A 27610-nucleotide genomic window follows, 5' to 3' on the forward strand; every position below is an offset into this window, starting at 1 on the left:
TTTATGTTTGTCTTTTTACTCTCTTCCTAAAAAAAAAACTAAACCATCCTGTCAGGCAGAACTGTGACAGAGTCCTGCTCTACTTGTTTCTCTGTTCACTGACATTTGGCTATCTTTGGAATACTTTCTTTCCTGTCGTTACAAGCACTGAGGGGGAAAAGAAGAAAACAAAATGCATACAATAAAACTGAGAAACTCTTGATGAACTAACCCTGCTTCCTGCTTGTTGCTCTCATTTCTGTTTCCCGTCTCATCTCTTACCTGTGACATTCTCTCAACATCGAAGCAATATATTTGAAATGGTTTGCAGTGAGTCTCTGCTCTAAATTTGTAATAATTTAATTTTGATGTTGGGAGAATAGTATTTTTCACAATATGGTCTGGTGTGTCTTTTGGTCTATAACAAACTGGGCAGCATTTGGCCTATTCAAAGCAATACAATAGTATAATTATATATAAGTGAGGTGTGCACACAGACACCTCCAGCACACATGATTAAATACCACTTTAGTGTTTAGCACGTTATGGCTGTTAAGTAGTGCTTCTGTTTTCAGCCTGCAGCAGCTGCAACACTGCCTTGAATAATGAAGTGTCTCCAGTGTGTTAAACATTTCATGTGATCTCACAAGCGCTCGTACACCATCGCTGAAAACCTGTTCTCGTGTGCTAGAATTGCCTAATTCCTCACCTGACACTAAACACATGAGCAAGTAAAACAATGTCTGACATCTCATTGCTTCTGTTGCCACAGGGGTTGCCACAGGCAGCAGGAGAGTTAAAGCCAAGGATGTTCGGGAGAGAGTGAGTGAAGCCTCCCTGGCCGTCTCTTATAGGGGCACTGTATTCTCTCTGCTTCTGTGGCTGTGGGGGAATTTCAGGGTGTCTTTCTGTCATAGACTCATTCTACCCCCTCTCTCTAGGAATATATTTGGAGACGTCCTGATGATATGAACCTTATTTGTCTCACAGGGAGAAATTATATATCTGGGACTTCTCACGGATGTGCTGTAGAGGAGAGTTAGGTCAGAAGAAAGTGCTGCAAGATTCAGTATTCACATTCATGTGAAAATATGTAGTTAATACCTAAACAAAATGATAAAAAAAATCATACATCCAATGGTAAGTTGAGCCAGTTACATCGGGCCAAGGAGGTTTGTTTATTTGTCATTTAGCAGGATTACATAAAAACTATACTCGACTGATTCCATGAAATTGTGTGGAGGGACGATGAACTAAGGACGAACCCATTAAAATGTTGCAGTGGAATAAATCTAGAAATGTTTTTTTTTTTATCACTTTCTTTAACATCTTGATTGTGTGTTTTTCAAAGCAATTTTGATTTGTCAGAAAATAATTCATGGCTAATTTTTGCCTTTATTAGGGTAGGACAGGGTATTAAGTGTGAAGAGGGAGATATAGAGGGAGGGAGGGGAGACATGCAGCAAGGGTCTGACTCGAACCCGAGCTGCTGCATTTCATGGATCTTAATGAAATAAAACACACATGTTTTTATAACACAGATATTTCTGAGTTTGTAATCAAGAAAGTATTTATTGGCAAGTAGGTTTACACCTACAACGAATTTGCTCTGGTTATTGGTGCATACAATGAACATAGAAACATAAAAACACAATAAATACAACACACATAAGAAAAGCAATAAAAAGAAACAAACATCTTGGAGAGGAACCTTAAGCAGGTGGTTTCCACAGAGCATTTAGGTGAACAAACAAAAGAAGGTTTATAGAGGTGTGAGTCATTTAATCATCCTGAAGGAATAGGTGTATACCAGGCTAGACAGAGGAGCCTCAGTCTTGGGGTCTTGAGGCGTCTCTTCAGGGGACTTTGCTCTCTCATGGGTGCATGTAGGTGGATCTGTTTTTCTTGCCTCCTGAAGATAATGATATGTGGGTGACTGGAGATTTCTGTATTGTCTGGTTCATTTCCTTGATTTTATGTCATTAATAAGGTTTGATTTGTTGCAAAAGTAAAGCCAAACCCAGCCGACAAATCCCTGCTGTCTCCACAGTGCTCACAGTCAGGGCAAGCCTCCTTGATTTATGTCAAGTGTCCCATTCTGCAGGTCACGCCTCCTGTGTTGACGTCTTTCGCCAGTTTTCTCTCCTCGCGTCTCTCCAGCCCGAGAAGTTGAGGAGAAGGAGCGTACAGTTCGGCCGCTGCAGGACACCCGAGTGACCACAGCTGACCACCACTTCATCTCACCACTCTTCAGATACAGAAGCAGTCCATGCTGTTAGAAAAGACATGTGGTGCCTGGGATTGAGTGATGCAGATAAAGACAAATGTGTCAAAACCCTTCGGACTCTGAAGCTATTTTATTACTGAATATCATTGTTCTCTATTTCTATGCTCAGTTTGTACAAGGGAGGTCATGTCATGTTCAAACAGTTCCTTTGCACAGTGATTTTAGTTCACCTGACACCAGTTGTTTGGTGTCTGGTGAACCAGCTGTTTTTTTCATATAGGGGCACTTCAACAACATGGTATTGCTCTTCCTTAAGACACAAAAGACATTTTTAAAAGGAGCCTTTATCCTATCAAGTATGGATCAAAATGCCCGAATGGCTGGATTTTTAATATCCCATAATTGAGCATGAGAGCCTATTCATCTGCCTGTTAAATGTTCATGACTCCATGTCTCCTTAAAATGTGTCATCTCTAGATCAAAGCCAATATAACACCTGGAATTAAAAAAATACTGTGCAACTGTTCCCACAGCTTTAATAATACTCTCTGTGATGAGTATATTATACTTGAGGTTTAAAATCAGTGAAGTGCCTCATTTAGTGTTGTGAATAATTACATTTTGTCTACTGCACATCTCTGATTCTTGCACCTCATTGCAGAAATAAAATATTTGACCAAAACCAAAGGCTGTCATGGATGTTTCTGTGCATTTAAATTTGTCTTCTTTAAAATGTTGTATATCAAAGAAGGAAAAGGAAAGACGTGGTCATCTTGGCAGTGTCAGTAGCCTTACGGTAACCAGACTTGCCAGATATCTTAAGTTAATACTATATAAACAAACCCTGTTTTTGGTTTACATATTTAAGTGGGCATAGTACGTTTGTAAGCAGGCAAGATACTTACACAGGGTACTTATGGGAATCTATGTACATACTTGCAGTACCTTTATCTAACCTACCTATGTGTATCTATGGATGAACAACAACTTACTCTTTACCTTTTACTTGTTTTACAAAACGGAAAACAATAATTGCAAGACACAGAACAATACAGTTGATTGTTTTGGGTTGCTCAGATGAATGTCTCCGTCACAATAGAAGTATTTAAAATGTATAATTAGGAAATATTCACTGCAAATGTCAGTTGGTGTACTAACGTAAAATATATAATTCTATTCACGTGTGAATTTGGCTTTCATTCATCCTTTTCCAAATTCCACATAAGCTCGTAGCAGACTTTCACTTCCTCTGTCGTTTTCTCAGCCACTTTTCCACAAGCGAAGAAGAAGAACCGGAAGTGTCACTCCTGCTGTAGGCGCTAGCTAAAGCTACGTCGCTGCAATCGCCTCACCGGATTAGGGGTTTGACGACAGGAACAGCCGCCTCATCCCGGGTCCAGTCACAAACACCCGTCTTCACTGGGGTCTCTGGAGAGGTATGTGTGTCCTACACTGTCACAGACCCGCAGGCTCGGCTCTGGTTCGTACCAGCGGTTCTTACCGAACGGATGCTAACGCCAGCTAGCTAAACATAGCTCTGGCCTAGGCTAGCCAACGTTAGCCGGCGGTGGCTAACACGGGGATCACAGTGTACCTGATATATTCGTGTAAAGCCCAGTTAGCCTTCCTGAGCGGGCAGCGAGGACCGCACCGTGTTTACTACGCCGCTCGTCTTCAGCTACGTGTCATGTCGGCGTGCAGTCGGAAGCTGCTCTGCTCTGTTTGTTTACAGCCAGCGAGCGAGGGGGTTACCTGCTCACCCAACTGGTTCAGGTGGGGGTGTAACATTAGCGTAGCTCGCCAGGGATTAGTCCCAGCGGAAACGCAAACTGCGTCAACTCGCTCGTCCTGGATGAGGAAGCGACGCTGACTTCACTTCCACTCGCAGCCCGTCGTCAGCTGATCGCCTCATGACAGCAGCTCTATCGGCAAACACTGAAGGGATCTGGAGTTCAACGGGCCGAGCTGGAGTTGAATCTACGTCGTGTACTAGCGCATAGGCCGTGTGACGTGAAGTTCACTTCATAACACCACACCAGTCACCGCATGGAGGCTCCAGCCAGCATAGGATCTAAAACCTGATACCTAATGGGACTGGTTTGAAGGAGGACTGGGGTGATATAACTGTCACCTGGAGAGACACAGGAGGACACACAGCGTCTCAAAGGCCAAACAGTTCCCTTTTAATTCAATCAAGTGCCAAGGAATTCCACACACACATAGATATGAGTTCCCTAAACATGGCGGATTTGTTGTATCAACAATCCATTAATCATTCCCTGGGAAATAAGTGAAAATGTAAAAAAAGAAGCACTTGCTCATAATGTTAAAGGAAGTGATAATAAATTCCCGAAGACAACCCTGACCTGAATCTGCATCTAAATTTATTGGTAATCAGTCCAGTAGTTTTTTGCATAAGCTTGCTCAATAACAACAGTCTGTCAAAGTCTGCATTTGAATCCAGAGATATTGATGGAGAATACATTATCCATTACTCAACACACAGTGGATCTAACATAGATTTATTTAAAAAGAACCTTTATGGGGAAATGTTATATTCTTAAATTTAACAACTCTTAGGGTGTACCCTGTTGCAGATTTTTGCCCTGTGAGTCAATCAGGCTAAATCAAGTTAAAGCTTAATTTCTGAATAAATTCTACTGCTTTTTACAAACCAAGCATCAGACAGGTGTGAAACATAACTGTGAAGGAGTTTTTTTTAAATACTTTTCCTTTCACCAGCTTCCTGAAAACTTCTATCACTATAACCTCCTTGGTGGAGATAATAATTATCACAATATAATTGTCCTTAACAGCAATACAACAAATGTCCAATATATACCAATATAATGATTATACTTTGTGTCTGATCTACTTCATAAGGTTGTGTTTTATAAAGTGTTTGTCATTCTCTGCTCATGAAGAAGGTTTTAAAACCACAACCGCAAAACAATAATGTGACATTTATCCTGATAATTATAAATATTGACGATGAAAGACAATATTCATTTTTCCATTGCAGCATCAACGTGATGTTAATGATTCCCACTTCTCCCTGTCAGCAGAGAAACAGGTCTGAGATGTTGTACTGCATCACAGTGGTGCTATGGTAAAAATAAATCCATAAATACCTTCTTCGGGTGTTGACTTGAACTTCAATCTGTGCTTTTGATCTAAATGAACAATTGGCTGTCAATCTATCGGTTTCGATGTGAGCCTCAGTCACAGCTGCAGTTGCAGTTTGCAAATGCAACTGTTGCTGCTTCACAATTTAGTCTATTTATCAGCTAATATGATACAATCACACTATGTTCTACACAGTTCTGAGTGGCAGTTCAACCAATTTGACACATTTAAATATCTGTGTCACTACAATCCAAGACATGCACGACAGCATGAACACTGTCGAATTCTCAACAGTCATACGCTGGTAACTGATGGGTTTACCAGACAGTAGAACAGCTCCAGATTTGAGAGAGTACATCCTGATGATGAATCCTGATAACAAGTGTAAAGACCAAAGGCGCCGAGATGAATTTCAGTATCTTCATTTTGGCATGTCTTCTAAATCCTCAGATGAACAACAACGGGAATAAGAGAGCTCCAACCACAGCCACTCAGCGACTCAAGCAGGATTACCTCAGGATAAAGAAAGACCCTGTGCCTTACATCTGTGCAGAACCTCTCCCCTCCAACATCCTAGAATGGTAAGATGCTCATCTCAGACATTTGTTTAACACATTCACCAGCTGCAACCCTTTTTTCCAGATAAATAAATCTGAATTTTCAGTCCCTCTAATTTATATACTTACAAAAACATAAAATTATATATGATTTTTTGTTTTACTAAATATAGGTTCTAAAAATATAAAGCAAACCTTTGGTAAGTTTTTACAACAACTTTTATTTAAAGTTTAATTTAGAGCCTCTCTCAAACAGAGAGGGAGACAGTTGAGTTGTGGGTTGGCCTAAGTGCAGGTATTCTACTTTGCATATTACCAAGATGCGGTGGGCCTATAATAACGCCGCGCTCTCGTCTTTTGTTCAACTGCCCTGAGCAGAAAATCCAGTTTCTGTCATCTCCGTTAGTGAAGTACAGTAACAGCGTATCTTTCCCTGGAATGAAATTTAGACCTGCGTTGTGTAGTTGATGATTGATAACCAGATAACCTTTTTTTTAAGAAAAATACCAAAATGTGATGGCCCTCAAATTTCTATGATAAGATCTTTATGGTTTCATTTGTCAAAAGTGATCTTATACTTTTATACCTTCCTTATGTTTTGGAGAGAAAGTAAGTCATCAATATAATTACTAGATGGGCATCTCAGCCGTTAGACCACCGAGATTCACCAAACAAAGTTAAAGACATGAAAAAAGAAAGGCAGATCAAAGGAGACACTGAGGTCAAACCTTAGGTACTGCAGACGTCTTGTGACTAATACATTGCTCCTGTCTATTCCAGGCACTATGTGGTCCGAGGTCCTGAGAAAACTCCATACGAAGGTAAAATATGCACGTACTCTTCAGGTAGTCTCTGTCAAAGGGGCTTTTTTTTAGAACATGCGGTTTTCTGCGGTTTGTGAATGATTGTGAAATTCCCACCTTTTCTCTCACGGCATTGTGTAATCCAGTGTTTAATCCGTCCTGTGATGCATTTTGCTTTTGTGCAGGAGGATATTACCACGGAAAACTAATTTTCCCCAGAGAATTTCCTTTTAAACCACCAAGTATCTATATGATTACACCGAATGGGAGATTTAAGTGTAATACAAGGTAAAACTGTACTTTCTTATTGATGAATTGTGTGAGAATTCAGGATTTTAAGAAAGTTCCAAAAACTACTTGTTCCTTGGTTTGTTTTCTGTAACATCGCCTGTTTTCTTCCACAGGTTATGTTTGTCCATTACAGACTTCCATCCAGACACGTGGAACCCTGCGTGGTCTGTTTCCACCATCCTCACAGGGCTGCTCAGCTTCATGGTGGAGAAAGGCCCCACCCTCGGGAGCATTGAGACCTCGGACTACACGGTGAGGTCAAACAAATGATCATTTACCCATAAAGACGCAAGGCCAAAAGAAAGCACCCCCCCCTAAGACCTAAGCATTATTTGAATCCTGAGGCTTTTCTGAAGACTGGACACGATTGCCAACATTTACAAAAACAAAAATTGTCCTCATCATGAAATATTCTAAACATGTCATGGCTTTCATTGTCAATCATTGCTGTCTCCCTAAAATTCATGATTTTTTTTAATAAACCAACAAAGCCTGCAAAATGTATTCTCCCCTTCTTCCTCCTCCTCAACAAACGTGTCTCTTACTGACTAAGCCTTGGTCGATGGGTCAGCAGGAACATTGTCTGGACCTAAATCCTCTTCATTGTTATTTGAATTGTTCTCCTCAATTAAACACTGCTTTGCCTCGCCTCGCTTAGATCATCAGACAGAGACATCTCACGTGCTAAATTCTTTTTTCATTTCCTTTTCAGAAAAGACAGCTGTCGGCCCAAAGCCTGGCCTTCAACCTCAAGGATAAAGTGTTCTGCGAGCTGTTTCCTGATGTCGTGGATGTAAGAATGCAACCTGCAACATGCCATCTTAATCTTCTGCTTTTGTTTTTTATTGGCCTAATACTCCCCCCTGTCTTTCCCTCCACAGGAGATAAAACAGAAACAGAAGGCTCAGGAGGAGTTAAGCGCCCGCACACAGCCCCTCCCCTTACCTGACGTGGTGCCCGACGGTGACCCCCAACACGCCCACTACGGCATCCCTCCCCTTAACGGAGGTCCCGTCCCGCTCGCAGGTGCCAACCCTGCCCCTGGTCTGCAGCAGGCCAACCGCAACCACGGACTTCTGGGAGGGGCTCTGGCCAACTTGTTTGTGATTGTAGGCTTTGCTGCGTTCGCCTACACAGTCAAGTACGTGCTGAGGAGCATAGCTCAAGAGTGAGAGGAGCTGGCTTTGTAGGGTGACCCCCCCCACCCTGCAGACAAGCCAGTTAGTGGACTCCAAATTCTACAAACACACTACGAGGGGGGAGGGATGTTCAGTCCAGGGTCAAACCCTCCACAGCCACCACCACCAAGGACTATGGAAGACGGAAACTCAAAGCCGACCCACCCAGGAAGGATTGAGAGGAGGAGGTGGGGGAGTGGACACAGGGGCAGGGGTTGTGAGGGGCTTATTAATAAGGTTGTGATCCACTCTGGGCTTCGGAGGTTAAGGTCAGCAATAGATACAGACTTGGCTCATGGGTTGTGGTAGAGCGTTAAAGTGATGTCTTGTAAACAGGCCACAGGTTGTCGCAGCGTGTCCGAAGACACCAACACGAACGTGCTCTACTGAGGTGGAACGGAGCGCAGCATTATTCCACTGCAATGTCTCAACAGCACTGATAAAATCTAACCCTAATCCTTATCCTTAAATTAAGTCTCATGCCGGTCTCTGCTACAGAAAGCCTTTTCCTCTGCATTGTTTCCATTCAACAGTCCCCTCCGGGTGTGACGACATGGCAGTTTTGAAATTCAAGAGAAAAGATTCAGGAGAAGTATGCGTGATCTTTCAGATATGTGCGTGTTATATTTCAGCATCAGATTTCTTCACCTGCAGAGTCTGGTTCAAGGAAGTATCATTTTTTCTCAGGTTTAAAAAAAAGAGCAGTCAGTCAAACGGAGAATAGACAGTTGTCTGAAGTTTAAGCACATTACCTGATAGCTCACTTCATCAGTTCTCTGTCAAACACTCGCAGGTTTCATATACGTGTGTGTGTTTCCATCACAAACTGAACATCAGAGATGAAAGGAAGGTTGCCTTTATTGAGATGAGAAAGTAGATTATGAAGATTTAAGACCTCATTTATGACCTGCAAACATCAACATGCTCATTGGTTATCAGTGACTAATATCAAACAGCAAACTGCACGTGCAGAAAGATAAGCGTCCCTATGAAAGCATAATAGGATCTATGTGTAATCAGTAGATTCTATTTTTGATGATGCAACGCTGTCAAAACGAGTGAGTTAAAAAAGCAGTTTTGTTGCAGCAGGGTATTGACGAGTGTTTGCAAATAGATAAATGACAGAAAAACCAACTAGGGCCCGTCGCTCTGTTGAAGAGAGACTGACGCACGGTCAAGGTTTGAAGGGAGTTCAGTTGTTCCCAGTCAACCCATGAGCCAAGCACTGAACCAGTGTCTGCGCAGGATGTCAGACCAGGACCTCTTCTTTTCCTTTTTCAATTGGCTTAGCTGACCAGTATAGTATAGCTCTATATAGGTCCAAGGAAGGAGACACAGGAAAAGAACCAACAGTTTTGTGTCTTTTATGTTATTATTTTTTTCTTTATTTTTGTTCTCTTTATTTATAGAGAAAATCTGGGCCTGTCTGTCCCAACTCTGAGGAAACTTCTAGTGTTCACTAAACGAGGTGTCATAATGGACAAACGCGCAGACAGGTCACGGCCCAGACTCCCATAATTGCTGATAATTTACTGTTGTGCATTGCATTTAGTAAAGATGGTTCTATTGTGTATCAAATGTTTCAACAGCAAACTGATCTGACGGCAGAAGATTGGCCTTTGTATTGCTCTTTTCTCTGCACCATCTTTAAAAAACAAAAATAAACTGATGATGGTGGAGTGCGTTTGTGTGATTATCCAGCAAATGCCCACATTTCCATGCTTCAGTTAATCCTGTGTAACATATGTTTTCATAGTAAATGCAAATAAATAACTCTGCTTTGCAGGGCCTTTTAGAAAACCTTCCTCTGAAGTATGTATTCATTTACTCTTCCATGGAATCCAAATGTTTGATTGAAGGTGTGTGTGTGTGAGAAGGTGCCCGCCCACTGAGCTTCCAAAGAACTGGAATGGAAAACATTTTTCCCTGAGCGCAAAGTAAAACAGGCTCAGTCATGTCCGGGTTACCTCTTTAAGAGCGCCTGAGCCGGCCGTGCACTCATCAGTCACTTCACCTTTAGCAGTAAGACTAGGGCTCTCCGTCCATCCTGCAGGTAAGTGTTTTCCTAGAAGACATCTGTGTGTCATTGTAAAATAGGTGCTTATTATTAAGTTTAATATCAGCCTTATTATTCTCTGGAATGTCACTGTTCTGGATATAATGTGATGCAATAACGCTGTCTTCCTGTGTTTGCAGCAGGTTGTCCCTCAGTCTTCTGCGCCAGAACACTCATCTTCCACTTCACCCTCCACATCTACACTGAGGCTCCACCATGTTCAACAGCGAAGTCCACGAATGTGTGGTGTGCTGCCACCAGTTCTCCCGCAGCAACCGAATCCCACGAGCCCTCCACTGCCGCCACACCTTCTGCATCCTGTGCCTGGAGAAGCTGTGCAGGCACGAGATCACCATGCAGACCATCCCCTGCCCTCTGTGCCGCTGGATCACGTGCACCCCGGCCGACCTGACCCTGTCCGACGCCCTGTACATCGACACCGAGATCTGGAGCCACATCACAGAGCACGAGCAGGAGGAGAGTGAGGATCTACCGGTGGTTTTGAACGACGCCAAGACACCAGTCAAGTCGAAGCTGTAAGTAAACAGGTGTCCTGATGGTCGGGTTTTTCACTTCTTTGAGGGCTCACGGCAGTTTAACCTCAGCTCCGACTATAAGTCATCCAAAACTAACACCAACACATCTCTTGTTGTACTCAGATCTGATTCGAGGCATTCCACGCTCAAAAAGTTGATCAGCTTTTTGAAAGGCTACTGACCCCTGTGGTGGACCCTCTTCTCTCATTGTGTTGGACTTGAAGCTGAAGATGAGCCTCATGGAGTCTCGAGCTCAGTGAACACAACAGATACGTCTGTGTGGCTTGTGAGGAGCCGAGACCGGAACTTTTGCTTCAAAGTTAGTTTTTAGTTTGTTTGTTTTTCTGTGTTGAACCTGGAACAAGAAGCACCGTCTGTGAATAAGTTGTACAATACTGCTAAAGAGTAATTTTTTTAGCAATAATTATTTGTATGTATTTATGATCTAGTGTGTGTATATATGTATATAATAATATTCTGTAAAATATCAGTTAATTAATGCTTATTAGATGCTGGTTTGTTTCCAGAGCATAATTCATTGGCTACTGAAGTTTCCAACTCAGTGTTGGGCCCATATTGAAGGAAAGGTCATATTAACAAAATAAAGTTGTAATTTAACTCCTGTTTAGTTTGTTTGGTTTTCATATAAGCCTTTACTGGTTTCTATCACGTTTGATTTATGTTCATTCTCAAATTTAAATCATTTACCATTAACATGACATTAATATTACACAATAGATTACAACTTATTCTCTAGTTATTTACCTGTGTTTAGTATTTAAATCAAATGTTCTTGTTTTCCCATCGTGTGGCCCTAACCCTGAAAGGCCATTGACAACTTGCTCAGCGGCTAAATTAAATTGTTATATTATACATTATAAACTCTGATAAGGTTTAACAATCCTTGATGTTTAAAGTTACACCGAATCATAGCAGTTGCTTTTCAGAGTCCTGAAGGAAAGTAAATCATTGAGTCGTGCTAAAATAAAAATCGACACGTGAGTTTATGGTTATTTTATTGAAAACAGTGACGGTGGATTATTTGAGCTGAAACCTTTTCCCTGAATTAGTTCTACCAAAGAGCCTTTGAACTATACTATGTTAAGATGAAACAGTTAAATACTCAGACAACACAAAACTTTTGCAAACGACAGGAAAGGTTACTAACAAAAGAAAAACATTTCAGGGCCCACAGAGACCATCCGATTGCTCACGTCCTCGAGATCAAACACATGGTGGAAGGAGAACGGCTCTGAATTCAGACAAGACCAACAGGGGCCGTGTGGAAAACCCTTTTCCTGGTGGAACAACCCACTCACCACCTGTGATTGAACAGTGGCCAGAGACTTAACGGCTTCTCCTCCAACCCCAACTGACATATCAGCCAGCGGTTTATCAACTTGATCATCTGTCAGTCATCATACAGCAGTGTGGGTGGTTTGTTAAAACTATAGCGAGCATTTCTAAAGTGTCAAGGGGAGAAAACAGGACAAATATTCAGCCCCACCCGAATAATATACATAATATATATATTTAAAAGCTGTTAAAACTGGCCATATCAATTTTAATAATGAGCAGGTCCTACACAATCAGATTCACAGATAATAGATTTTTTTTTTTTTCAGTCCAGGTGTAACTTGATTTTTCATATTTCAAGGAAAGGAGGGAAAAGGGGTACATCTCTCTTTTTGAACTGTTTAAAACAAAAAGCTTTTCACGTCATTCCTCAGGATGGTGTTTCCACTCCTCTGTACTTCATAAATACATTCAGCACTCAGTTGATGCAGTTTAAAAAGAAACAAAACAGACATGATTAATCCTGTCTAAACAAGGTCACTACATTAACAGACTATCACATGTGCACTTAAATTAACATGTATCCATCACAGTTTTTACCATTTCTCTCTTATTCCACATCATGGACCTTCCTCTTCCTACCTCTCACCGACAAAACATAATTTAATAAACATAGTAAAAGACATTTGTGAATAAACAGATGCAAGTAAAGGGTACAGTCAAGATTATATTTGCTAAAAACATAGGGCCTTGCTGATTAGTGGGACAACTTCGTTACGAGGGAACGTGACGGTCGTCGTCAGCCTCGTTGGACAGACGTCTAAAAGCTAAAAGTGTCGTTGCAGCTTGTGACAGGAGGAAAATCTCTCTTCACACACACACAACCTCAAGATTTACAGGTGTTTAACACATTTACCAATGCTAGACGAGTACATCGGGATAAGATTGGGATAAAATATGGGCTATAAACTATATCTTTGAGGGGAAGATTAACTGATACGATATCAAATAATACCAAAGAACATTTCAAAAACACTCAAACAGTCCACAGCTGGAGGGGGAATTCTGCCTAGTGGACAAAAGCAGCTAACAAAAAAAGTGATTGACAGTTACTCTATTAGAAACACAGTTTAAACGTCCCTTTGTGGTAGCATGAAGGGAAGCAGATGTTTTTTTCCCCTTCCTGTTTAAAGTAAAGTGTGTTTGTCTCCCTATAGGAACGGGTACTGTGTGAGCCGCCTGGGACTCAGCTGGTAGGCACTGTAAGCCTCAGCCCGGGGGGTCACGCTCACATAGGGGGAACCAGTGGCGAACTGATGCTGGTAGGCTGTGGGAAGGCCGTGCAGCAGGCTACTGACGGAATCCCTGCGACCGGCCGAGTCTCTCCTCGAGGAAGAGGATGAGGTGTATGTTGCTGCATAGGTGGAGGGGGAGTGTCCATGGCTGCTGTGACCACGGCCGAGCAGCTGCTCCATGGCCTGAGAAGCTGAGGAGAGGGCGGTGGAGGCTGGGTAAGTGTACAGACTCGGGCCGGGGCAGGAGACGGACGTCAGGGCGGACACTTCGGGGAAGTTGAAGTGGGAGGCCGAGATGGCGGGAGGGAACGTCTGCTGGCGCCGCAAAGAGGAGTCACTGTGGGACAAGCCAGAGCGCTCCTGAGATGAAGAAACCACTGGCTGAACCTGAACAGAGAAATAAACATCAGAACACGTTAAGAGATTTTCCAACACCAGCATCGGAAATACCTCAGATACTGCCGAGTACACAAATCTATGTAGCAATCCAATACCACGCCAATCAAGTATTTCTGTTTTACCCACAAAAAACTGCAGTTTTCTTTTGCCATAAATAACTACTTCTTCAGTTGTGCAGTACTGTTTAATGTATGACGATGACGGAATGTTGTTGATGTACCGCTAGGCAGAACTCGCTTAAATGTTAGCAATTTGGTAATATTTCACTCTGTCAGGTCCCCCAAGTAAAACAGCAACGTGATGGAAACTACATGATGTTTACACTTTGCAATAAGTCAATGTTTTCTACCCTAAACTGCCCGTCCCTCTAAAAGGTGAACAGAATGTAAGGGGTTCGGTTTTTGAAGAATCAAGTAGGAAAAAAAAATCTTCATGACTGCTAATTAAAATGATTCAATAAAAATAAAACAGAAGTGCCAGGCTTTGTAATTTATGCGCACAACTGTGAGAAGATATATCAGATAAGTGCTTGTTCTCGGTGAGTCAGTTTTATCAGCAGGAGGCGACTCAGCACAGATGAATCGGTGCTGACACCGTTTGTCAGAAACAACCACTTCAAAAATACTCAAGTATGCTTCAGGTCATTGAAACTATCCTGTCATTACAAGGTTTGTCCAGCAGAGGGCACTAAACTGTTTTTCTAGAAGATGCCCTTATCATCACACATAGAATCTTTGACACTTTCCAGATTTTTTTAGAGTTTGTTTTTGTTCATGAACTTTAGAGAAAACAGCAAGGATTTTATTGAAAGCCAATTGTTTAAGTTATCAAATGTTTTGCATTTCCATTTCTCTATCTACTCCAGATGATAAGAAGATTTTTATAAAAGTTGGTAACACTGTCGGCTTGTCAAAGCCCTCCGGCTTTGGGTATTTGTTTTCAAACAATGCTTAGGTTTTAGAGTGGTTCTTTAAAGGAAAATAACTAATAAGGTATTAAATCGACAACACAAGCCTCACCTGGCTGAGGTTGAGGGGGTGCTCCATGGTCTCCCCTGAACTGCACGGTGGTCTGTTAGATCTCTTCGGCTTCATGTAGTTCCCTGAGAATTCAAAGTTGTAGGTTATATATGATATTTAGCTTTTTCATCCAAAAGATACATTTTATGAGCTCACAAATTACACTCACCAGTCTCCAAGCGTCCACGCGAGGCCGCTCCTCTCTCTGAGCCCTGGGTTTTGACAGAAGGTGCCACCACTGCCAGAGACTTGACTTGGCGTGATGACACGGTGCTGGTGCGGGGCAGAGGAGTCAGGGGGCTGGCTGTGGACGAGTCAGAGTCGTGCACCGTCACACAGCTGATGACATTAGTCCGCTGGCTCAGACCAACGCTGTGTGAGAAAAAGAACAGTCTTCAACACAGATCAAATACAGAAATTTAGAAAATATGTCATCATAGTGGGAGAGAGCGGTTGGATATTCAATAGTTTTTAAACTACAAATATTGGATGAGCCCTGCCGCAGCTAAGATGGAAGAAGTGAGGTGCCAAAGGAAACAATAGCAGATACTTATTTCCAAAGGCACAGGTCCAGGGTAGAAGTGAAGCAGTAACAGTTTACCAGATCAAATTTAAATGTTTTTTATAATCACGGTTGATTACGAAGTTGCAAAGCTCGCAGTGAAAACTGTCCAGCATCAACCACAGTAGACAGCAGTAAGTAACACACACAGGAAACACTTTAATACTAACCTATTACAATAGAAACCTAAAAGCTGATGTAAATCATTACTGAGCTGGTAACAAATACATCCTGTGGCCAATTTTTATATCTAATCAAGAGCAATGTTTATAAACAGAACCAGAGTCCATTTTATTTATAGTTTTGGTTGTGTGTGTTCTATGTTCTACCTGTCTAAGATATTCTTTCTCATTAGGTTCATTGCTCTTTGAAAGGGTGAACTTGGATGGTTGAGCTATAATATTATCATTGCACCAGCTGTTTGAAATGGTTTTTATGATGGTGACAATAATATAATTTATTGCAAGAATATCATCCAAGAAAAGTTGTTATTGTGACAGGCCTAGCTTAATATTTATAAGAATGCACCAAGTTAGATGTTTCCTTGTTCAGTTTACAGCTTTATTTCTGAGAATTTCTTTCATATCTATGAATCAATTGGTGTATTGCTGCAGTGCTAAAGTCGAGTAAAACATTTTTGGGTCCATCTAAATTCAAAGTTAGGTGGTCATTAAAACCATGAAGGAATATTGTCGTACCGTTTCATCTCTAATCCAGAATATTTTTCTTACCTGGCAGGATGGAACTTGCGCTCATCTTCAGTGTCAGTGTCACTGTGAATAGTGATAATGCTGACTGCTGGGCTGGGTGTGTCAGAGATGATGATTGGCTGGGACAATATGGCGCTGGAACTGGGTGGGGCGATACCACTTAGTAACGATGCTGCGGATAGACCCCTAGAAAACCAAAATAATTCCAGTAATGAATTTTCTCAGAGAGGAAAGCGTGACTTGGTTGTAATAGAATTCAAAATTCTGTTAAACTCTACAGAAGGAAACTCAAAGCGTTTCAAGAAAAATAATTTGAATCTGGAATAATCCTCTAGAAACTAAATGTCAATCCAGACTCATAATATATGTTGGGAAGACTTTGAAGGTTTTTTGTTCAGTTGTCATAATAAGTGTATAAAATGTGAGTTATGAAAAATAACTCCGTAAATCTTTGCATCCCCTATGTAAAAATTCCCTCAAATTACGTTGCTGCGACATGAAAAAATAACTTTGTTTTAACTGTTCAATATATGATTTTGTTTATCATTATAATCTTTAGATAAAAAACTACAGGGCTCTACCAACCTGTTTCTGTTCTCTCCACGTCTGGCTTTCACCTTCTTCCGCTCCTGCTGACTCCTGGCTTGGGTTGTGCTCCTGTTGTGTTCAAAGATCAGTCTAGTTAGTGACGGACACAACTGAAACAATAACGACATGAATCTTGAACACAAGGGACAGCTCATTATTCTGAGGGGACAATAAGTAGCCATGGTAGATATTCCGTGAGCCAGTGTAACACACTCTAATGACCCACCTCCAGCTCTGTCCCAGTTGTATGGCAGCATCTGAGTGAAGTGTTTTAAGGGGAGATTCTGCAATGTTCGTCTGGTGGGCGGCGCTGTGGATCGCCAAGCCTGGGACCTGCTGCCATGATGATGGTATGAGGATTTGTTGGGTGCCAGTGGGCCAGGCCTGCTGAGAAAAAACAGCAGAGACTCTCAATTCAGAACATAGAAAATCGAGGATCGGCTACTCATGAACCGATTATCTGATTTCTGGAATGGTCCGCACAAACTTAGCCATGCTGAGAAACAAATTCCAAAACTGAGGAGGCAAAAACAATGGGCAATCTCGTCTATGAGCCAAAGCATGAAGCTAAGATAAGCGAGCAACTTTTCCCAAGCCATTCTCTTATTAAAGCAAAGCCCTATAACAAATTGCCAGGAGGATATCATGCAAAGCACAGACAATGAAACACCATCAACAGTCAGATCAGGTATAAAGACAAGGATTCAATGAACCATGGTGCCTGTTAAAGAAGAAACACTTAGAGATTAGTTTATTTCACTGATGCAAAAACTGTCTGTGGATAAGCTGTCTTGGGGGAAAAGGCATGCCACATGTTCTGGAGCTGAAACAAAAAGATGTGTGTCAGAGTCGGGGCTGTGGAGTCTGGCTTCAGTGAGATCTGTAGCCGCAACCTCCTTTGCTGAAATCAAGGATGGACAGGACAAGAGAAGCTGCAAGCAAAGCGCAGACCTACTCAGCAGCACATGCGCTCCATGCCCTCAGCACACCTACGGGAAGAGACTGTGGGGGATGGACTGACAGTGTGTGAAGGGCGAGGGGGGGAGCGATGGCATCAGGACTGGAATGACTGTAAATCTAAATTCTGATCGTAAGTCAAAGAGGCAAATTTTAAAACATGAACACCATGCGAACAATGGTCATCAATATAGACCAAAAAATGAATGTAATCAGATTACTAGTAAACACTGCTCAGCCATGATTCTGACAAATGCTTGTGAGAAGGGAGAATGTAGAAATATGATGCATCAAATAAAGACCACCCACATACGACGTGTGGCACAGAGGGAGAGAAAGAATTTTGAACAAATGAAAAGGAAATGGAAAGTGAGGGCAGGAGAGAGATGACATTGTTAGTGGAAGAGCGAGTGTGCATATGCATGTCTTCCTCCAGGGAGGTCATCATTGCTTTACCAGCACTGTGGCTGTGTGCTCCAGGAGGGTGGGCCGACCCACCCCGGTGCCCAGCCCAAGGGGCAGAGAATACTGGGGGGCTATGCCTGCTGAGGGTGGGTGGAGGGTGGCCACCATCAGGGGTGTGCAGGAACCCTGGAAAGGGAAGGAGGGGAGGATAGGGGAGGGCAGGGTTAGGGTTGGATGGAAAGTGATGTCCTTCAAGGCTGAATCTCATTACGATGAAGGGACGGAGCAGATGAAACCAGCTGCACACTCGTACCACCGGCCATCTGGACACCTAACCTCTGTCGGTTCCAGCAACCATTTCTAAATTTAGCAAACAAATTAAAATTAACTAGCTTTTTGTGCCAGATGAGTCTCCGACACTGCACATCTGGCCTCTGTCCCAGAGAGGAGACTGGGAATAAGAGAGGCCTGGCAGTCAAGTGTTGGACGCAAATCCAAGGCAAGATGCAGTCACCAGGAACAGAAACAACAAAAGCAGAATCAGTTAAGCCAGAGCCCTCCATCATTTCAAAAATCTGTTGTGTAAATGAATTAAAATAGCCAACATCTCCACTGAAAGTAAACAAATCATTTTCTCTTCACAACCAAACTTTGGCTGCAAGAACAGAGGGGTCATGAGAAGAGAACCCCAACAGAGTGACTCTCTGGATGAAATCATTGCATCCACGAATAAGCAAACCTGGACACCACCGCCGTCAGCTCGGTGCTCGAGACATGTTATCATTCATAGATTTTTACCACAGAATCGATTTTAGCTAACTGATTGATGGAAGACGTGTTCAAGTGCACTGTGTCAACTGTGACGGCCTGAAATTTTAAGTTACTGCAAATTATGAGGTTTACAATACTGAAAATAGATCAACCTAATGCGACAAATCTACAGACAGCTTTATCACATCACAACAACTTTCACTCTCTGCACATGATGCATGTTTACTCAACGCATGTTCACACTTGTCATATTCATATGGATTTAATTAATTAGCCTTTAATCCATTATCAAGTGTAGCCCCATTAATTACATAAATAAGTGTTAAAGTATAATGGTCAATACGTCCCAATAATTGTAACATGTTAGCGGCAGTCGGTTTCCATTTGTCAACATACACTCCCTCTCTTTCATAAACCGTGCGTGTACTCTTGGTTCATTTTTCTCCATCCTTTCCCTTTTGCTCCCTCTTGTCCTTGTATGACATTTAAATGTCAGTATCCATTATATCCATTTCTCTCTCTGAGAATTATGCTACTTCACTGAGCCAAATCCAGAGGTCAAACTCATGCTGACTCCATCAGATAGTCTGTCGATGAGGCTTTGAACAATGTCACCGTTTCAGTCTGAAGTGGGAACAGGAGCTTGTTAGGTCTGTAGGTGGTGTTCATTAGAACAGTTTACAGACTATGGACAAGGTAAGGCTCATGGAACTCTCAGGTCAAAGCACTACTGTAAACAAAAAGGTGCAACGTCTTCAAATTTTGCCAACAAGCCGATCATATTGCCATTGTGATGACAGGTCACCTGCAATGAACATGACAGAAAGATGTACACAAGTACACAAGACACAAGTTGTGTCTTTTTGAAACAAGAACCCCAACACAACATTTGAAAGTTGCCAACACGCATTCTTTACAAACTCTTACCTGGGTGAGCATACTTGGCGGGATCTGCAGCGCCTGAGCAGATTGGTTCTGAGGTACAGAGTTCTCCATCCTCACAGGGAAAGTGGAACTCTTATTGGATGGCTGTAGCCCTGGAAATGGAAAATTCCACAGAAACAATGTCAGTAAAACATGACACAGAGTAGGTTTGTATGCACAGCAGGTATCCCCTAATAATAGGTGTGCAAGTATTGGTAATATTATTGTTTTAAATTATCCAGGATATGTTCATTGCAGTCCAGAAGTCATTGTGAATCACATGCAAATGATAGATCACTGTGTGCATGTTCAATCGGAAACACCCCACTCCATTGTTGATGGTTTAAATGTTATATAGCTTTTTTCAAGGTACAGCCATGTTCTGCCTTCAAATATGCCCATAATGAAGCCCCCTTGTGTTGTACTACATGGTTCCAGTGTGGATGCAGCTGTTAACGTTACCTTGAAGAGTGGAGGGTGGGCAGACGATGAGAGTCTGCTGGAAGGGTTCTGCCTGGCTACACAGCCCAGCAGGACGCGTTGGAATCGGCACACTCTGTTGAGCCAGCCCGGGAATGTTGATGGTCGCCTGCTGGTACAGAGCTGGCTGGTAGTTCAGCAAAGGCACCGCTCCCCCCGCTGAAGGCACCTGTTAAAGAAACACCACTGGTTAACACTGGAGGAGTAACAGGTGCCTAAACTAAGGCAAGAGTTTATGGTGAGGAGATGAGTCGTACCTGGTTATGCTGGTTGAGTTGGCTACTGAAGGTAACGGTGAGGTTGCCCGCTGCAGCACTGGGGACGGCACTGGTGGAGTACAAGGATTTGCCACTGTCGTAGGCGCTCCGGCGCTTGCAGATCTCCATGTTCTGGAAGCATGACTTCACACTGAAAAGGAAAGAGGGATGGTGTCTCAGTGATTGCATTTCAATTAACACTAACATAAATAAATTCAAGCACATCTCAGTACAAACACTTACTGGGAGCTGTGGGGATAATCCATGAGGTGGCTCATCGTGACAAAGGGATGACCCAGAGTTTTTGTAGGGGTGATTCTTTTGTCTGCATCCAGTCGGAGCATCCGCTTTAAGAGGTCTATAAACTCTCGTCTATCAGCTTTCTCAGCCAACATGTCCGTCCCCTCCAAATGAGACGACAGGTTCACCTGGAATTCACAAAATTACACCAAAATTGGTCAAACTAACAACATGAATTGTTGCATGTGCATTTCATGAACTAAAAACTGTAAAACCGGTGTGTGAAGTGCACCGTTTTACCTATAATGTGAAAATGTGCCATTTATACCTGCATCATGTCATCCAGACAGTTGAAGATATACTTTCTGGCCTCCTTGGACTTGATGCCCATCTCCATTTCATGCTCCGATGTGGTCTGTAAAAATGTATAATATACAATGAATATTGATCTTTCTAGGCCAACATTTTGGCATAATTAACTATTTCCAGATGGCATAAAAAACATGTTACATCTGATTAACAGTATTTTATATGTGGCTTTATTCACCTTCAGCCTCCAGAGTGGGTAGCTGGAGTCAGGGCCTCGGTTGAAGAAGCGGCTAGTCTTAGTGCCAGCGCTCAGTAAATACTCTGCTGGAAGGCCTTGAGTCTGGGAAATGTATCGAATCTGGAAAAAGACACCAAACAACAAATTCTATCAATAAGACTACAATAACCTTATTAAATAATTCCCTTCAATACCCCTGAAGTTTGTGGTCATGCTTGTTCGCCTGGAGCACCTCAACAATCATTGGTGCTGCACTTAGCAAGCAGACGATAGAAAAAGGGAAGAGATAGAGAAAAAAGGCGAGAGAGCACGCAAGAGTGAAAGAGACGGTGAGAGAAGCAAGGTCAGTGTCTGTGTGTGCGTGTCATTAAGTTTCTCTCATGTTCTGGGATTATAATAAATAAGCTACGCAATCCTTATGTATTCAACCACTCATGGTGATGAATTTGTGAACACAAGAAGTTTCTACAGCAGGACTCCATCTGATTGGTCAAATACTGTGCAGAGTGTGAATGCATGGGCCATGACATAATTGTTGGCAGTCTTTTGCGATAGATGTAATCGTTTATATTGATATCCCGATGACGATAAATTTTGTATACATCGTGCAGCCCTAGGGCTTCACCAGTCCTGGATCCTGATATTCACTTTAGAAAGTCAGTAGGAGAGATTGGGGTCCTGCAGGGAGATGCTAGAGCTTCAGCTGAGGAAGTTGTATAGCTTTAACATAATAATGTCTCATGATTGGCTGATGACTATTTGTATTTTTAAACCTTTGTTTAAGTACTCATGACAAAATTAAATCAAATATATATTTGTATATACATCGATGCACTGACCTGGTCATACTCAGAGGCTCCAGGGTAGAGGGGCCAACCCAGAAACAGTTCAGCTATCACACAGCCTAAAGACCACATGTCAATGGCCTCACAGAACGGCAAACCCAAAATGATCTCTGGAGCCCTAGAAAGCAAACAACAAAAGATAAAAGGACTAGAACCAAAGGATTACAGCTGAGGTCAAAAGTCATAAAAACATGACTTATTATCAGCCCTCATGCTAAAAAGATTACAAGGTGTTATTAGGTCAGCAAAGCACAGTTGGATGCCACCAACCTGTAGTAGCGGGACTGCAAGTAGGTGGAGCAAACAGCCTTGGACACATGACTTGCCGAGCCAAAGTCAATGACCTTCACCTTGTAGGGCTGTCTGAGGGGGTCGACCAGCATGATGTTCTCAGGCTTTAGGTCTGCATGAATCAGACCCAGGCTCTTTAACTTCATCAGGGCTGTAGCCACCTAAAGATACAAACACACAGATATTTACAACTAGAATAACAACTGGGGATCAACAACAAAGTAGAAGTAAGGATTTGCCGGGTAATTACATAATTCACAAAAATATATAGAAAATGTGCATCATAGCATTTTGCCAACCTGCTGTAGGATGGGTCTGATGTGGCGAAGGGGGAGCGGACTGAACTTGCTGTGCTTGAGAAAATCATACAGATTCTGCTCCAGCATCTCAAACACCAGGCAGGTGTGGCCCTTGTGTTGGAAGCATTCATACGAACGCACAAAGTTATACTCATCTGCGTTCTCTGCACTCAGTCGGTTCAGGATGCCCACCTATAAAAGAGAGAGGGAAACAACATGTGACTTACTAAATGCTGGCACACACATGATTACCATTAAATGTGAGAACAATGAAGGAAGCAAGTTTTGGAAAATTTGCAACAAAACTATTAGGGCGTGAAATAACAGTTGCTGAAAGTGAGGCACATTCAATTTAGATGTATTTCAATCATATATCTGTGAGGCATCTGCATTGACCCATGTAAACACCATTCTACTAACTCATTCCTTTAATATAAAGGATCTTTTACAACACAAATTGAGCCTATTGTTCAGGGGAATACATCGTTGATAAGCTGCTTTTAGTTGTTGTGAGAAAACAAGTAACAGCATATTTGGGGATGTTTTTCAATTTGAATAAATCCACACTCAAGTCAACCACAATTTGTCATGTACCATCACTATCAAGAGGTGCTCTGGCGAAGCAGTGACGACTGCACAGAGAGGTTACTTATCAAAGCAGGAAACACATTTTTTCAACAAAATGACCTAGTTACCTCAATTTGGCCCTGACGAGCATATGACGGATGGTTTTTGAGGATCTTGATTGCCACAATCTCATTGGTGCCCCTCTTCCAACATTTAGCTACTTGTCCAAACGTGCCTCTTCCTAGGAACTCCAGCACTTCATAGCTACAGGACACTGAACAGAGAATCTCATGTTGCACCAGCTGATAATCTCCTTCGCCATTGGAGCTACTGCTTTTGGTGGTTGTAGCGGAGTGGGGTATCGACTGGCCAGTGCCCCCTCCTCCACCGCCGCCTGTACGGTTGGAGTAAGTTGCAGCAGGAGCTGAGAGCTCCTCTAATATTTGGACACTGCCACACCCACTCCCACTGCCTTCATTCGCCTCCTCCATTTTTCTCTTGTGCCCGTGCCGGTGCCCCCTGGTCTCCGAGGATGTCTCAGCATGAGTGTAAGAGGAGGACGTTGCCTGCTCAGTGACACGTCGACTGGAACCACGGGGAAGACTGCCAGTGCTGTCAGCTGCCCGCACCACCACTTGACCCCTGGAGCCAGGAGCTGAAGGGGGGAAGACCAGGGATGGTGCGAAGGGCGCCACAGCCATTGCAGGTGCAAAGGTGTATGCTGACTGGCCTGCTATGGAGCTGTAGGCGTCAGTGGTGGACACATCCCAAACATTGCTCTCCACCTTCAGCTTCTTCACACGGCAAAAGGCACTGGAGGAGATCGAGGGGGTGGAGAAGACCTGCAGCTGAGAACTCATCGCTGAAAAGACAGAGATGAAAGTTAGGGAAACAGCCTGAACTACCAAAACACATTTCATTCTAAAAATCATGAAAATATTAGTAAAGATAATACAATTATAAGTAAACCTAAAAATCAATGCAAGTATATCACAATGTAGTAAACATTCATCTTAAACACAATAGCCTGTCCCATTTACATCAGTGAATAAACATGATACCACTAGGAGGCCCAAAGTTCCACAGTTTATTCTCCCCACTTGACAGACACACCCATCATGAAACACACATTTTACCTTTTGAGAAATGTTCAAAAGTTAAGTGCAAAGTCAAATTCATCCTTGGAGCCATAGCAGCTAATGGCTGATGGTAAGTGTATTATGGTAATATTATTCATGTTGGTGGTAAAAACCCAGTGACACCAATCTGGGGTCAAACAATTTATATGTATATATCAATAGACAATATCAGACTCTGCAGTTTTCTCTGGGCTCCTTTGTAGGATTCTGGCAGGATTTTTAGAGAATTAGGGGACTTTCTGGGCAAGGGTTAATGAATAAAACTGCCTTTCTTCTATGCTTGATGGAGTAGCTCAAGTAAATAAAGATCTGACCGACTTGAGGACAGCAGCAACCATGACAGCCCAGAGTTGAGACCAGGAGGCCAACACCGAACAATAAATAATTAATGAAATATAATTTTCATCAAAAGCAACATTCCAGACGTACAATACATAGATATAATATCTTTATATTTCTATGCAGTTATATTACATGTCTTCTTTTTAATACTTTCTCTGATGTCAGCTCTTTTATCATATCTTATAATACTTATGCTTGTTCACAATAAAGCCGGATTAAAGGGCCCATATTTTACACTTTTCTGGGATTGAATTTGAGGTAGTGGTTCCCCTAAGATGATATATCAGTGGTGTAAATCGAAAACACTGCTGCAATGTGTATTTCCATGTCCCCTCTTCTGCCTGTCTCTCCAGCTGCAGACAAAACAGGCCGTTTTTGCCTGCCTCTGATTGGCTGACTGCACTTTGAGTGACACGTGACCAGGCCTATCACCGGTCTCATTCTGGCACATTCACTCTCTCTGGTAAACACAGCTGAAAGTCACGTTGTTATGATTGCAGCTATAGAAGACCAGCCATATATTTACAGTTGGTTACAGCACGAGGTTTCTGAACGGTAAGTTACACCGTCCTCGTGTTTGTTCAAGTTTTAGCAGGTCAGTCAGCCCATATAGGGGTGACGTCTCGAGTTACAGTAAGTGGTTTCAAAACAGAGTTTCAATACAGATTAACGTAGACTTTACTCCATACTGAGCACCCTGACGCAGCAGAAGAAATAAAGCGTAACTACTGGTCTCGAACTGTAACGTTCTTAGGAGGAATGTGCACGGATACATTTTCTTTCTTGCATCCCTCCACGCTGCAGTGTTTCTTCAGTGTTATTTGTTGTGGTTAGCCTGTGGTAGCTAACAAGCTGCTAGCTCAGCAACATGTCTGCTTGGTGTCGAGTTTGGTGCGGAGGGGTGGTGATGGGGAGTGGGTGTGGCGGGGAGCGAGATGGACTGGTACCGCCTTGGTGGGGCTGAGAGAGAGGTGCGATCCTGAATGACATCATAGGGACAGGAAGTACGAAACGTTTCTATAACATTTCTTCAATGATGGTTTTCATACTTTGAGGGTCCCCACTGACCCCCATCAATTGGTTACAGAGAGTAAAAGACCAGAAAATGTATTTTACACATTATGGGCCTTCTAACCCATAGTTGATCTACCTCAGAGTTGTAAAATGTTTTTGCTGCATATCAAGTATTTGTCATTATATGATTATAATTATGACTATATGATGTCTATCGTGATAATTATTGATGTCAGCTGATATGGACTTTATTATTTTGATATAATTTACCATATCATTCAGAACTAATGCAACTATCATCGAAGAATCAAAGAACAGTGTAATTAAATACGGACTATTAATTACATACAAGTCTATATTCATCGAAATCTATATTAATCAATGATATCATAACTGATCATCACATTGGTTAATTCTGTGTTTCTGTATAGTATGCAAAAAGAATAAAAGACGTTACCTGTTATAAACATATTGCATTAAAGCTAGAAGAATGATTAATGGATTATCAAGAGTATCCTTCATTTTCTGGAGAAATTAGTACAACTCTGACCGGGATGATAATAAGAACGATAAATGATAGTTATGTATGAGAAAGCACAATGTTGACATGGATTGCAGTTGGAGATATGAGTCTGTGAAATGTCTAAGTGGATTTCCTTGCTGCTTCTTTCCAAGAAAGACCCTTTGTACGTGGCTCGACCCTCTTATTGTTTTGTTAGGGTGGGGTGGAAAGGGGAATGCGGGGAAGTTACGTGTTTGGAAACGGACCTTGTTGTTCCTGATTGGTAGTACCGACATTCCGTGTTTAAGAAAAGCCCCACAAATTAAACTTAACACAATCGTATCGGATGGGTGTGATTCAATACAATTTCCAGAGGGGAGAAAATGGAGTGTAAAAGCAGACAGTGGTGTGTTGACTGACAGTGTGGGGACTGTGATGAACCACGGTGAGAGCTAAGCGGCGTTAGCCGCTTTGAGTCAATATGATCACATCGCTGCCAGAGAATACCTTCCATCTATCGTGTGGATGTCAGTGTGCCAACCACAGACATTTTCACTCCACTGACACACTCAGCCTTTTATGGACCAGATCGACAAGGCGATGCTACATAGCTCGCTAACGCTAAAAAGCCGACGCTTCAACTTTCTGAAAAATAGGTCGTGGAATATTTCACCACTATCCTCACAAAAATAGGCTTAAAAGACACAGATCGCGTGACAAATGAACAGACAACACGTTTGTGGTTGTAACATACCGGATTGGGTGAAATTACAGCGTCGAAATTCGGCTTCCTCCGAGATTTAAATCCCACTGCAGTCTGTTGCTGGTCCAGCGTTATCCGATTAGCTCCCGCTAGCTAGCTACCGTTAGCTGCTCGCTAGGCCTGCATTGTTTCTCCAGTCGGTGAGGAGCCAGGCAGCAGGAGAAGACGTCACAAACCTGGAGGAAAACACACATGTAGCATCGTCCCGTGGATGTTAATCCACACGTCCTAAAAATATGTACATTTGTTGATTAAAACAGAATAAAATCTGTGCTTAAAACGTCTGTGTAGAGGCAGGAGAGCCACCGCTCACCGGAACTAACCACGTCCTTATACCAGCTGCGATTCTGACGGCATTTCCGCTCTCTACCGTAATTACCATAGAATCCGCAGGAGTTGCACGATAATACGGACGTTGTTTTGAACAATGTTAAGAGACTAAATGGAATAAAGTAGTAATATACTATAAATTACAAGTGTAACACGATCCCTCAATGGTTGAAAGAGAATCTGAGACACATTTGAGATCGATTTAGAAACAAAGGTTAAAAGGTAAAGGAAAGGTTTTACGGTAAAAAAAAAAAAAACTGACTTGGGTGGAATACTTCAGTAATTTTCCAGGAGGCCCCCCTTTCTCTCTCTCTC

The 27610-nt window shown here is 42.3% G+C and overlaps 4 protein-coding genes across 8 annotated transcripts in view; 3 read left to right on the top strand and 1 right to left on the bottom strand.

Moving 5' to 3' along the window:
• The window catches only part of LOC128453598 (arf-GAP with coiled-coil, ANK repeat and PH domain-containing protein 3), a 53775-nt gene extending 50882 nt beyond the window's left edge, over positions 1 to 2893 (top strand). The window contains exons 25-26 of the mRNA XM_053436582.1: positions 752 to 801; positions 2084 to 2893. Of these exons, the coding sequence (XP_053292557.1) occupies positions 752 to 801; positions 2084 to 2152 (119 nt within the window). The 3' untranslated portion in view covers positions 2153 to 2893. The remainder of the gene's footprint in view (positions 1 to 751; positions 802 to 2083) is intronic.
• A 596-nt stretch (positions 2894 to 3489) lies between these two features.
• Positions 3490 to 9965, top strand: ube2j2 (ubiquitin-conjugating enzyme E2, J2 (UBC6 homolog, yeast)). The gene is made up of 7 exons (XM_053436552.1): positions 3490 to 3642; positions 5783 to 5913; positions 6670 to 6710; positions 6878 to 6980; positions 7097 to 7235; positions 7696 to 7776; positions 7865 to 9965. The coding sequence occupies exons 2-7, from the start codon at positions 5783 to 5785 to the stop codon at positions 8153 to 8155; spliced, it is 786 nt and encodes a 261-aa protein (XP_053292527.1). The 5' UTR covers positions 3490 to 3642; the 3' UTR covers positions 8156 to 9965.
• Positions 9966 to 10074: 109 nt separating this feature from the next.
• LOC128453583 (RING finger protein 224) lies at positions 10075 to 12678 on the top strand. Of its 2 annotated transcripts, none has more exons than XM_053436572.1 (3): positions 10075 to 10214; positions 10361 to 10753; positions 10877 to 12678. In XM_053436572.1, exons 2-3 carry the CDS (start codon positions 10434 to 10436, stop codon positions 10932 to 10934), a joined length of 378 nt encoding a protein of 125 aa, XP_053292547.1. In that variant the 5' UTR covers positions 10075 to 10214; positions 10361 to 10433; the 3' UTR covers positions 10935 to 12678. The 2 variants fall into 2 exon arrangements, with proteins under 2 accessions (XP_053292547.1, XP_053292537.1); XM_053436562.1 differs by having other exon boundaries at positions 10078 to 10214; positions 10358 to 10753.
• hipk1b (homeodomain interacting protein kinase 1b) lies at positions 11753 to 27314 on the bottom strand. 4 transcript variants are annotated; one of them, XM_053436516.1, is made up of 19 exons: positions 27279 to 27314; positions 26957 to 27141; positions 23334 to 24067; positions 22639 to 22830; positions 22319 to 22500; positions 22043 to 22166; positions 21204 to 21323; positions 20985 to 21071; positions 20660 to 20844; positions 20417 to 20567; positions 20142 to 20328; positions 19683 to 19792; positions 18036 to 18170; positions 16849 to 17009; positions 16620 to 16691; positions 16056 to 16220; positions 14932 to 15134; positions 14763 to 14845; positions 11753 to 13731 (listed from the first exon to the last, which is right to left on the bottom strand). In XM_053436516.1, the coding sequence occupies exons 3-19, from the start codon at positions 24063 to 24065 to the stop codon at positions 13261 to 13263; spliced, it is 3360 nt and encodes a 1119-aa protein (XP_053292491.1). In that variant the 5' UTR covers positions 24066 to 24067; positions 26957 to 27141; positions 27279 to 27314; the 3' UTR covers positions 11753 to 13260. The 4 variants fall into 4 exon arrangements, with proteins under 4 accessions (XP_053292491.1, XP_053292500.1, XP_053292515.1 ...); XM_053436525.1 differs by having other exon boundaries at positions 16849 to 17006; positions 26957 to 27296; XM_053436540.1 differs by lacking the exon at positions 18036 to 18170 and having other exon boundaries at positions 16849 to 17006; positions 26957 to 27296.
• Between the last annotated feature and the right edge of the window lie 296 nt (positions 27315 to 27610).

This window comes from Pleuronectes platessa, chromosome 2 (genome assembly GCF_947347685.1).
Source record: "Pleuronectes platessa chromosome 2, fPlePla1.1, whole genome shotgun sequence".
Lineage (NCBI taxonomy): Eukaryota > Metazoa > Chordata > Actinopteri > Pleuronectiformes > Pleuronectidae > Pleuronectes > Pleuronectes platessa.